Genomic DNA, 13,064 nt, shown 5'->3' with positions numbered 1-13,064 from the left:
TTTGAATAACAAAATCATCACATATAATTAATAGTTCAAGAAACCTTAGAGAAATGGCTTGAAAAACCATTTGGTTTAGGAGCTTTACCAAACTCAATAGAAGAGAGACTAGTAACAATTTTATCCATGGACTCAATTTTATAATTAGTATGGCATATCTGGAGGAGGATAATTCATTTGCGAAGAGAATTTTTCTATTAGATAATCCCATGTGTATAGAAAGACAAATAAGGATGCTTACCTGTTTGCTAGTAAGCACACCCTAAGGAAAACTTTGTTATTATTTATCTTAACAGTTTTTGTAGTGAGATGCTTAGCGTTTTAGATGAGGATAGGAGTGAAAAAATTCTTGTAAAATGTATTTTTATCACTGTAGTACGGTGATAAAGTTATTGGGTGATGATACCAGTGACCCTAGTTCGAAACTCACTTGCACCGAATTCTTTGACGATGAAAAATATAGTTTTCTTTTTGTTTTTTGTTTTTTTTTGTAAGTCTTGGGATCTCCTTAAACCTGATCGGAAAGTACAAAAACTAAAATAAGTAACCAAAATAATATTCTCTTTCTTTTCTAACAAATAGATTAAAATGAAAAAATGATAATATTTCTTTTACAAAAACATGATTAGTACTAATTAAAAAAAACAGCCTGGATAATTACAGATGCATAAAGAAAACATCATTTATCACTAAATACATGTACAATAACTTAATAACAAACTGATTGAAATTAGATTTGACATAACAACAACTTATCTCTGGAACTCAACCACTGGGGTATATAAAAAGTAGAAGCCTCAAATCATATCATTTTAGCAGTATTCGCGATCTTGTCGAACAGTCGAAGTACCTTGAATCCTTGGTATATATATCCAAAGTACTCATGCATTCCTATATCTTCAATTTTGCTTCATTAGATTGAATTGTGTTATGACCATTAATTCAATAGATTAAAATTTTACATTTTTACTTGTTCAATAAAAAAAACTTAGTGTTTAATGAGTTTCACTCGTACGCATTGATAGCATTTTCCTTTAATTATTTACCAAAACAAATAGTGTAGTAATTTTTACAATGTTTGTTATAATTTTTAACCCCTGAGCTTTCATAAGAAAACAAAATATGTACAAATCGTTATTACTTTTTTAGTCTTTTTTTCTTCTTCTTCTCTTTTCTATACTAATTGGGTTTTGGCCCGGGCAACCATCTCTTTTAGCCAGTCTTGTATATGGTGGAATTGCATTTACACCACAGCTGTAAACAATCCTATTGCCAAAAAAAAAAGGAAAACTAGTCATGTCTCATGTGAACTTAGGCAACAACAATATGGAAAAAGAGTCAAAATGAATATTCACATGCACACTCATACTCTCCCACTAAAATAGACACAACACAAGTGATGCTTTACTTAACTTTTCCTCCTTCTCTTTTTGTAGTGTATGAGATTTTCTGTCTATATATATTGAGAGAGATCAGCATTGGCAACACACTTCTCTTAACTTATTTTCTTTTGAGAAAGAAGAGAAGAGAAAAATCAAAAATGGGTTTGGTTTTGTGTGTTGTCTTCAGCTATCTTCTATTTCTTGCAACAGCGCCTAATTCCTCTTTTGGAGATGAAGGCCAAGATATCAAAACGTGCTCTCACAAGCTTCAAGGTAATCAAAATTGTTGTCTTTAATTAGTTAGTTTTCCATGTTCAGAATCAAATTTCATCCAAATTAAGTTGTTTTTTCTTTTCTTTTGTGTTTTTGATCGATAATAGGTTTCGTCTCTCTTTTCAATTTCGCTTACATCAAAAGTTTTGGTTCGGTTTCTTTGATTTGTTTTCTCACTCAAATACTCACTCTATATTTATATTTGTATAGAAAACTCTGAATTCATTAGTTATAGTTGCAGTTCTTTTCTAATTTTGTTTCACCTCAAATTTGATAAGTTTATTCCAAAATCTTTCATTTTGTTGCACTGATCATTTAGAACAGTATTATCATAGCAGTGTTAAGTGGGAATTAGTCGGTGGTGGAAATATGACATAATTAGTGACTTATTAGTCCACCACCCACTATGATAATAAAAAAAATCTGATTAAAAATCATGGTGTTTGAAACATCATCATATTTTTCTTTCAAACTTTATTTTTTTTTTTGAAAAATATATTTTTGGTGCTATAATTGATTCTTATTATCAATAAATCTCTGTTTCTAAATTTCCCTCTCTTTTCCTCTTTTGCCTTTCTTCTGAAATTTGTTACTACTAGTTTTGTATCTCCTACTACTCCGGGAAAACATACAAATTCAGTCACTGTTATTGCATATAGTTTAGCATATCAATTCAGTCGCTATATAATTGCTTACTTCCAAGTATTAATTGGGCCACTTATATTCAATAGTTACGTCTTTAATAAAGCAAACGCCAACAACCCACCCATGCACTATGTGTTATTTTTCCATCAATTTTGTGACGCAATATTAGAATTTCATAAGTATACGTACATACACATGTATTGTATTTATGTTTGTATTCACGTACAAATACTCTTTCTACGTATTCACTTACAGACCAATGAATCGCGCTAAATCACTATCTTCTTATGTTTGCAGAGGATCTCCACCACATAAACAAATCGGGTATACATTTAACACTACACAAGGTTCATGGTCCATGCTCACCTCTATCCGCATCACAACCGTTGATCAACATCCTTAATCACGATGAGCAGCGTGTCCGTACCCTTAACTCTAGACTCATAAAATCCACCATTACTACCACCTCATCGTCAAAATCACAGAAGTCAGTACCGAGATTAAAGCCCAAATCCATCAATATTCCGTTAAAACCCGGGTCTGCATTAAATACGGGTAATTATTACATTAACATGGGTTTGGGTACACCATCAAAATCCTACCCCATGATTGTGGATACAGGTAGTTCATTAACATGGCTCCAGTGTCAACCCTGTCAAGTATATTGCCATAGTCAATTGGGTCCAATATTTGCTCCCACTGCGTCCGGCACGTATAAACCCGTAACCTGCAGCGCAGCGGAATGCACTGGTTTAGAAGCTGCCACCCTTAATCCGTCAGCGTGTTCAAAGAAAAACGTATGCATCTATCAAGCTAGTTATGGTGATAGTTCCTATTCTATTGGGTATTTGAGTAGTGATGTATTAAGCTTAGGTCCATCAGAAAACTTAAACGGCTTTGTTTATGGATGTGGGCAAGACAACGATGGGCTTTTTGGAAAAGCAGCAGGACTTATTGGACTCAGTCGCAATAAACTCTCGATGTTAACTCAGGTATCTTCAAAGTATGGGAACGTATTTTCTTACTGTCTACCTACATCGGCTTCTACCGGCACATTATCCATCGGGAAAACTTCATATGATCCAACAAATTACAAGTTCACTCCGATGTTAACTGATCCCCGGGACTCCACTTTGTATTTTCTACGTTTAACAGCTATCACTGTTTCTGGATACCCAATAGCCGTAGCTGCAGATAAGTATCAGACATCCACCATTATTGATTCGGGTACCGTAATTACACGGTTGCCTGCATCTATATATGCAGCATTAAAGGTGGCTTTTGCGAAAGGAATGTCAAAATACCCGACAGCCCCGGCATTTTCGATATTAGACACGTGTTTTAAAGCGAGCAGCGCGGGGATTGTCGTGCCTCCAGTAAGTGTGGTGTTCTCAGGTGGTGCTGATATGAAACTGAGTGCCCAGAATGTTGTTATTGAAGTTGAGACTGGGACTACTTGTTTGGCATTTGCTGGTAATGATGATGATACTGGAGTTGCTATAATCGGTAATCTTCAACAAGAAACTTTCAAAGTTGCTTATGATGTTACTAACTCAAAAATAGGGTTTGCTGCTGGTGGGTGTACATAGTGAAAGTGACTATGTCACAGGTTAATACTACTGATTGATGAAATGGAAGTACGGTGTTTTCCTTTACTCAAGAAAAACAAAAATATATAATCATTTTTACTTTGGTACTTTGCCTTGTTTTATTCCTTGTAAATTATCATATTTATGTGTCGAAGAAAAAAATGAAAAGCAGTATACAGTTAGCTTTTAATTATTTGTAAAATGGGAAGATGTTTAATTGTGAATTACTGTAGTACTACTCTATTATAATGGAAGACATCAGTCAGCATACAACTTTTCTATTTAATGAGGCTTATGTGGATTGTGATTGATTTCAATAGACTCCATATCCAACTTCTCTAAGCTTGTACATTCGTCTAACCGGTTTCCTGTATCCCACTGTCTTGCTATACAGCCTGTTTTTTGAATCACAATTTAATCTAGCTGATTTCCAAACATTACCGAGTGAGCTCTTGAAATACCCCACATCTGGCAAATCCTTCAAGGCTTCAACAGTCCTTTTAGGGAGTGTGGCTCGAGTGATAACGCATGCTTTTATCATAAGGAAGAATGTCTATATAATTCTTAAATGCATGAATATTTGTATGTATTTCTACAGAGTTACACAAAAATCACTGCCCGTATGAAATTCGTTGCATGTTCAGGTGATGAGTCTGGTGGTTCTACTACGCAGTGGCCGAACAAGGAACCCAATGAAAAAGTGGGCTTGATTATTTTGTTATTCGGGCTTAAGGCTTAAATTTAGACTTAAGAACTCAACTAAAACGAAATCTGTTTTCAGGCATACAACATTCTTTTGAGGCATACCTAATGATATCAAAATAGGGTCACTAGGTTGTAAAACTCATCACCTCTTATCCATCTTTTTTTTAATATTGGCAGTTACGCTCTTACTTAATTTGATTAAGGGCCAATTACAAATTAGTCATACTTTTGTAATTTGGTTTACAAAATGATCACACTTTTGAATTTGATTTACAAAATGGTCATCTACCATTCGATCTAACAGTTTTGAAAAAAACGGTCCCAATTTTTTACTTATATACCCTTCACTTATAACCCAAGTAACTTAACCATAGTTAATCAGATAGATGGGCACCATTTAGACCCCTGGATGTGGAATGGTGAGCTTTTAGGAGCCATGGTCAGTCATGTGCTGAATGCGGACCAGTACAGCAATATCAATTCCCACCCCATCTTCAAAACCACCAAAGCAGCAGCAGCAGCAGTCCATTACCACCTCCATCAACATCTCCAAAACCACCGTAGCAGCGGAGGTCCATTACCACCTCTATCAACATCTTCAAAACCATCACATTAAATCAGCAAACAGAAGGAAAAAAACCAAAAATCTTACAAGCAGATGCTATTTTAACCATCATCAACCCATATAACTTTCCGTCACCACCATCAGCAACAACAGTAAAACAAAATGGAGTGATACAACTCACTAATAAACTCGAAGACTAGAGTACTCACTCGCACACAGTAGCAGTTGAGGGTTTTTCAAACTAACTGGCTATATAAATACCATCTTTCCGAGGACAACTATTCTTCAAATGAAACTAATCATCCTAGAATACATTTCCACACGACAACCATCATAGAGCATAACTCAAAATTCCCCGGAAACAAACTATATTTAAGCACTAGTAATCATCATGCCACAACGAAAGAGGTTCTGCATACAGTCTTGTATAAACCCACAAATCATACCTTCCAGTCTTGTTATAATCAAGCACTTAACAATTGAATCCTTACTTTAACACTCAAAACATTTTTATGTCAAGTGAATTCATAGAACCACCTATCTGACAAGTAGTCACAATCAACATATAGACCACTATAAGTGTAAGCTAGAAGCTACAGATTTCATACATCCATACCATATACGTTAAGTCATCAATTCATCATCAACTAAATGGGCAATACGGTAAGCTTAATTCAAGTCGGTGTTCTTGACTACCTACATTCAACAATTCTTATAGCCTTCAACAAAGTTCGAATGAAAGCATAAATCATCTCACTACAAACCACACCAGCATTATATCGCATATAAACTATAGACAGATAAATAACTCAAATGGTCGCTTAAACAGTCACCAACAGACCATGACACAACCTGCCATTTTAGGATTTTCAGCTTTGACTGCATATATTAAAAATTCTAGACAAGCTTCATTTTTCAATGAAAATAAGCAAATTATATCTAGTTGGAAACTAGAGATGTCCCTCTACAACTCCTTAGAAGACTCTAAGGACTAGTTCAGAGTTTAACTACTCCAAAACTAATCAACAAAACTCTGCCACCTGCTGTCCTTCAAGGAAATCAGTTGCGACTGCCTGTGCATTTTAGGCTGTAACTTCTAAACTACAGATCCAAACGACATGCCCTTTGGAGAAGTTATAGAGGACACCACAACAAACATTTCTCGAGAAAAAACCATTAGATAAAACCCCACCAATACACACCGAAACTAGCCTCTAAAAGGGTTGTCCGTGCTGTGATTATAAATGTTCGGTGAGACATTCTATCATACATGCTAGCTCCATGGAAAATTCAGAGTTTTAATTGAGAAATCACTCAATTCCTAACCATCTACACACATATATAAGAGCAAGGCATTATTTAAAACACAAACAAACATATGCAAAATCATGGATCAAAATGAAAGGATTTAATACTCAATTATGGGGAAAAACCATTTTAAGTTTTAACACTGTAAATCATGAGGTTCATGTATCAAAAAAAAAAAAAAAACATTAACAGAAGACCTGACTATCATGCTCGACACCATTTTACACAAACCAAAACTATCAGTATCATGCAATTACATTTCATTGGAGATTTAAATACTGAAATTAGGGTTTCCAAGAAATCTCCAAATTCTAATTACGGTTTCTGAAAAAAATACCCAAACTAAAAACCAAATTAAAAGCGATTCGAACTGCTAGAAAGGGTGAAAGAACATTACCTGTTGAAATTGTATGCGATTTTTTGCGTCTCAATCATCAGTTGAACAACCAGCTTGCCCTTTACGCTTTTCAGAATACAGAAACAAATACTTATAACAACATCATCTCTAACTTTTCATCTTCATAAGAACACTAAATCTCCATCTTCAACCAGTTGCAGAGAAAATAATAAGGTTAATAAGAGTGAAAGAGAAAGAAGTGCGGCGGTGAAAATAAGTTTAAGAGACGGAAGAGGCGAACCAGGTATTGTTAGATTTCATCTCGTCAGTTAACCCAAGTTCGAGGATAAATACGTAACTTACAGAATCTAACTCTGAGTGGTGGACCCAGTCTGACTTAACTCTGACCCAAACGGTTTTATGACCATTTTGTAAATGGTTTGTAGCAGTGTAGGGGTGTAAATTGGGCCGGGCCGGGCAGCCCGACCTATTTATTAAATGGGACGGTATAGGGCGGGCCGGAACATTTCTTATCCATGAAATTAAAAGCGCCGGGCGGGCAGGGTTATTTATCTACAGTTAGTACCCATGGTCTATCCAAGCCTGTTTTGTAATTTGGGCTCGGGCGGGTAGGGCCGGGAGGGTCTTGAATATTACAAACAAATATATATATTATACATATATATTGTTAAAAATAAAAAGAAAGTAGTAATAATACACAAGTTTTACTTAAAATTAATAATCAAATACGAGAATTGAGATGGGAATAAGATAAACCAAACTTCCTATAATTTTTCCTGAATTGAATCATCAGAAAAGGAAACTTCCTTAGATTTTGCTCAATATTTTCTCTATATGGTTAACAAAATTAGACTCCAATGGAATAAAAGTTAAGAAATACATATGAAAACTATGAGGGTTGACTGTATTAAGTATATGTACCAAGTATATGCTAGGATAAAACAAATGAGAACAGTCACTTAGGCTAGGTAAATGGATAACACTTGCGGGCTAACATGGCGGGTAGCATTGACGGGATAATATGGAGGGTATTGGGTCGGGCAAGAAAATTTGAATTGTGGCCTGTGCCCGCCCTCTTATTTAAATGGGCTAGGTCGGGCCAACCCGTAAAGGGCCACGGTCACCCATGGGCTGTCATGGGACAGGGCGGATGGTACTGGGTCTCGGGCTGCCGGGCAAAATTTACACCCCTATAACAGTGTGATGCTTTTGTAGATCGGGTCTTAATTGTAGGATCATTTCTTACATTTCCCTTTGATTAATCTAGTGGTAACGATTAACTAGTAAAGTTAATGATTGATTAACGTTAAATATAGTGATGGAGTCCTAAGTATTATTGTGTGTTAGAAGAGAAATCAAAATTGTGAAAGATAGTTAGGGTTTTCAGAGAAGAAGAAGGAGAAGTGAAAATAAAACTTGGTTTTTGAGATTTTAGTGATTGGAAGTGACCAAAATGTGTGATTCAAATGATTAAGGAGAATCTTAAAGGCCAGAAAATACACATTAGTTACAACGAAGATTGGATTTTTACAAACATTTTTGGTCGGTCAGTGTTAGGTTCTGTTGATAAACTAAGAGCCGAACCTTGTTGGGAAGATCAGTTTGGCTAATAAATTTATAGCTGAACCTCACTATATGACACAAATATCAATGGTACGGATAACTCAAACTGCAGTCATTGTTAGCCGTTTGGCCTTGATGTGTTGTAGAAAATGGTAAAAAGAAGTTGGTTTCTCAGATTTGTGAAGGTTGATTTTTAGACTCAAATTCTAATATTTAAACTAAAAACCTCAAAACAAAGTTGATATCAAAATTATAAGAAGCATAGAGACTCAGGATTCCACCATTAATCGATTAAGTGATTCAATCTAATAAATATTCATTGAATTCAGCCCAACCAAACACCCATACCAGCATTGTATAGGCCAATCAAGTCTATCCTAGCCAAATCCAGCGATTAAATATCTCTCAAACAACTCCAAAAATCGAACCTTAAAATTGTTGTTATTTTCCCGCCATTTTTCTGGTTTGAATTTGAGAAGAAAGTGGTGTCCCCCTATCCGCTGGTGATATCCCTTTAACACATTCCTAGGGGTGCCTTTAGTAATTTTTTGGGTTTCTTTATCACATTTCGAGCCATTTTTTTACAAAAATACCTATTTCCAACCCCCCCCCCCCCCCCCCCCCACCCACACACACACACACACACACCACCCCACCACCACCACCCTACACACACACGCACACACAAAACACCATAATACGTACAAAAATGAGCACTATCAATATATATAATTTAGATTAATCAAATACAAATATGTGTCTATCAAATACCCACACACTTATTATTTTCTAGCTCCTCAAGCAAATCTAATCTAGAAAATAAAATCCTAACTCACTGTTGTAAGCATCACGATTGCACTTAGAAACAAGTCTTTGAACCCCCTAGGTGACCCTGGTGGCCGAGTTATAGTCTCGGTAAGGTTTACAAGAGGTGTACCCATAAAAATTTTACTCCAAACCCTAGCTACCAGTGAAAAATCTATGAACGACACTAAACAATCTCCTTTGTTGGCATACTCTCGCTAGCTATGTGAGGAATTAACTTGATTTCAATCCAAGTGTTGTACACGAGTTTGCACTCAAGCGTACTAAAATTCATATATAAGTCAACAGAGCTCTATTACAATGGACATCAATATTCGGAATGAAACAAATCACATGAATAGATTAAGAAGATGGATATAGAGATATATGGTTTGCAAATATTGACTAAAGTGAACGGTTTTTCCCCGAATATATATATGAACGTCAATGCCAAGATGAATAATATAAACACGACTGGTATATACAAAGGTCCCAGCGGTCGACAATTCCAATTCTAGATCAACTCGTCTGGTATATACAAGGGTCCCACCGGTCGATTTATTTATTGAAAACAAAATCTTTTTGATTTTGGTTTTTTCGGTATGACTGGTCTAATTGGACTGATCTTTTATTTTCCCGATCTTAATCACTCTACTTCATCCACCGGCTAACATCAAGGCGATATTAGTGCCCCACCAAATCACTCGGTAAAATACATAAAGAATGAAAAAAATAAAAACAAAGTGATATGGTGACAACTACGAGATATGGTGACAACTACCATGTTATTTCTAACACCTCATTTATGTCCTTTTATGAACAAACTCTTTAGTTTGGGTCCCTAAACTCCTACAGCCAAGATGTTTCCATCCACTTAGATTGGTTAGTTTTATCCTGAATTGGCACAAGTTTCTAGGCTCCAGAGTTTATATATTGCAACTAAAAACTAAAAGTTTTTAACACTCCGTATTTTTTGCATGGCGCATACTCAAAGATGCGTCATGACCTGAGATGAAGTTTTATCTCAAGCTTTCATTTTGTGTTAAGATGAACATTAGCCTAAATCCAAGTGTTGCGCATTTCGAATGCATATTGGACAAAGGCCATTGTCGCACATCAGGGCAGTTTGGAGGATGCCCTTGCGCAAAGTACTGCTACCATAATGCATTATGCAGGTCATTGGCATATGGACAATGTCGCACCAAATGATGTATCAGGACAGAGCAGGCTGGCCGAGATAATGTACAACCATCATGGCTGTAAATATTGGAATTGGCCTATGGTCTAGAATGGGAACACAACCATCATGGCTGGTTATTCAGTAATACTTGCTACGACCATGAATAGTGAAGCAACCACGTCAAAGTGGTCCCGAGTTTAAGTTGTAGAAATGTCCTTAAGAGATATAAAGGGAGGGATAGTTGGTTGAAGGTGCATATGCAGATTGTGTATAAGAGAAATGGTTTGTTATTCAGTAATACTTACGTAAGATTCATAGCTTAGTCGGAAGAGTATAAATGATGCTTACGCCTCATTTATAGCTGTGTATCCTTGCCAATCAGTTATATGATGCGAAGGCATCACTATGTCATGTCGCGAACTAAATATGCATCATCCTTGATGCATTTCAACGGAATATCCAATACAAACTATGCTATTATTTCTTGGTCATGGCTTTCCAACACGAGTTGGCTTAAGTTTGTCCATTCGAGGATGAAATACGGTCAGTGTTTGATATCTTTAGAGTAGGGAAGGGTACATAGGCAGCCGCAAATGAGTTGTAGTGTTGCCTGTCCAGCACGTTATCACTCGTATCATCTAATTGCGAGATGATTGCGACATATTGGCCTCTCATATCATTTGTCTTGGTGATGTGATGTAGAGATGACTGTGGTCAAACTTGATGAGGCAAGTTGCATTCCATTCCGTGGATGCTCATACTTCCTATCAAGGCATTCCACATAGGCATGTACCAATGGCGCATTGGGCATGGCCAAGAAAGTAAGTGGAGCTTGCATAAACCTAAGGAAAGTACGTCATGTGACTTATTGATGCACCCTTGGCACGAGCAAGATCAGTACACTGATGCCTAAGATAAGTAAAAAAGAGGGAAAAAGGTTTAGAATGACCTATGGATAAGTTCAAAGGCATGTACTATGCGTAGAAAGGACTCGAATGCCAGTGATGGATGGAATAATGCATCAACATTAGCCTCTATGGATTTAAACCCTTCACAGAATAACGTTAAGTTAGAATAGTGTGGAAGCTAAGTTTTAAGGCAATATGCCCGCTAATCATGCTTGCAAGGGAAAATGAACGTATATTTTCCTAGTGTGAAGAGGAGTTTTAAGGCCCGAACACTAGCATCGATCAGAGTGGAGCATTGGGGTGTGTGCAAAATGGCTTATCATCGAGTATTTTTTTTCTAAAAGGGAAGGATTAAGTTAGGGAATAAGCAAACTTTACGCATGTAAGTGTTTGTAACTGTTATGCCAGTTATTTTGCAAATCGAGTTGAGCCTGTTTAAGTATTTTTAGTTTTTCAGGCCTAAGTCGCAACCCGCTTACGAGTGGAAATACAGATGACCATTCATAACGGTAGGTAGATGTTGTGTGCATTGTTAGGACGGATAGCACCCCACTTACGAGTGACAACTCATAAGATCGTCTGGGACGGTGGGCAACTACGTTTTGTTCCACACAATACTATGAAAAGAAGTGGATTGTCGTGTTATAGTTGTGCCAATTTTTTGGAACCAACCTTATGAACCTTAGGGAATCATGAGCGTGTAGTATGAGATGCCCGCTTAGGATACCTTGTTGAGATATCCTTTTTGGCAACCAGCCAAATTGACACTCTCGGTAACGTTGTGGAATCTTTTTGGATTCTTAAGTATGCGGTATGGGACGTTTACTCAGAAGGTCGTAATTGACGTCCCATGACAAATTGAAGAAACCTTGTGTTATTTGTGATCATTATGATATGGGAAATTATGCCCAGGAATCCAAACCGAAGAGTTTATTCACAACAATTTTTGTTTTGAATTTCAGGGACGAAATTCTTTAAAGGGGTGAATGATGTAACACTCGGTATTTTTCGCATGGCGTATTCTCTAAGATGCGCTATGACCTTAGATGAAGCTTCATCTCAAGCTTCCATTGTGTGTTAAGATGGCGCCAAGTATGGAACATTTCGAAGGCATATTAGCAAAAGTCGATATCACACCACACGTTGTATCAGGCAAGTTGGGAATATGGTCTTGAGCAAAGTAGTGCTACCATAACACATTACAGAGGTCATTGGCCTATGGTCAATGTCGCACCAAATGGTGCATCAGGCCAAAGCAGGCTGGCCAAGATAATGTACATCCATCGCAGCTGTAAATATTGGAATTGGCCTGTGAGCTAGAACGGAAACACAACCATCATGGTCGGTTATTCAGAAATACATGGCAACGGCCAGGAAAGCACGTCAAAGTGGTCCCCAAGTTTAATTTTTAAAAATATCCTTAAGACATATATAGGGAGGCGTAGTTGGTTGAAGGTGTACATGCGAACTATGTACAAGTAAGCTTCATAACTTAGCCCAAAGATCATAAATGATGCTTAATCCTCATTTATAGATTTGTAGCCTTTCCAATGGGGCATATGATGTGAAGACATCACTATCCCATGTCGCAAACTAAATATGCATCATGTATGATGCACTTCGATAGAATAACCAATACGAACTAGGACATTATTGCTTGGCCACGGCCTTGCAACACGAGTCGGCTTAAGTTGCTTGTCCTTCGAGTATGAACTACAGTCATTGCTTGATTTCTTTAGAATACGGAAGGGTACGTATGCAGACGCAATGAGTTGCAACATTTC

The 13,064-nt window shown here is 36.8% G+C and overlaps 1 protein-coding gene and 1 long non-coding RNA gene across 2 annotated transcripts; one reads left to right on the top strand and one right to left on the bottom strand.

The window, feature by feature from the left end:
* The first annotated feature begins 1,423 nt into the window (after nt 1-1,423).
* On the top strand, nt 1,424-4,175 carry LOC113297047 (aspartyl protease family protein At5g10770-like). Its single transcript, XM_026545445.1, has 2 exons — nt 1,424-1,655; nt 2,598-4,175. The coding sequence occupies exons 1-2, from the start codon at nt 1,541-1,543 to the stop codon at nt 3,887-3,889; spliced, it is 1,407 nt and encodes a 468-aa protein (XP_026401230.1). The 5' UTR covers nt 1,424-1,540; the 3' UTR covers nt 3,890-4,175.
* A 582-nt stretch (nt 4,176-4,757) lies between these two features.
* Nucleotides 4,758-7,113, bottom strand: LOC113292599. Its single transcript, XR_003331801.1, has 2 exons — nt 6,865-7,113; nt 4,758-5,190 (listed from the first exon to the last, which is right to left on the bottom strand). It is a non-coding gene; the product is annotated as an uncharacterized LOC113292599 (long non-coding RNA).
* Between the last annotated feature and the right edge of the window lie 5,951 nt (nt 7,114-13,064).

The sequence above is a fragment of the Papaver somniferum genome, chromosome 7, assembly GCF_003573695.1.
Source record: "Papaver somniferum cultivar HN1 chromosome 7, ASM357369v1, whole genome shotgun sequence".
NCBI lineage: Eukaryota > Viridiplantae > Streptophyta > Magnoliopsida > Ranunculales > Papaveraceae > Papaver > Papaver somniferum.
Note: the sequence above shows the minus strand (reverse complement) of the source record. Positions and strands in the feature narration are given on the sequence as shown.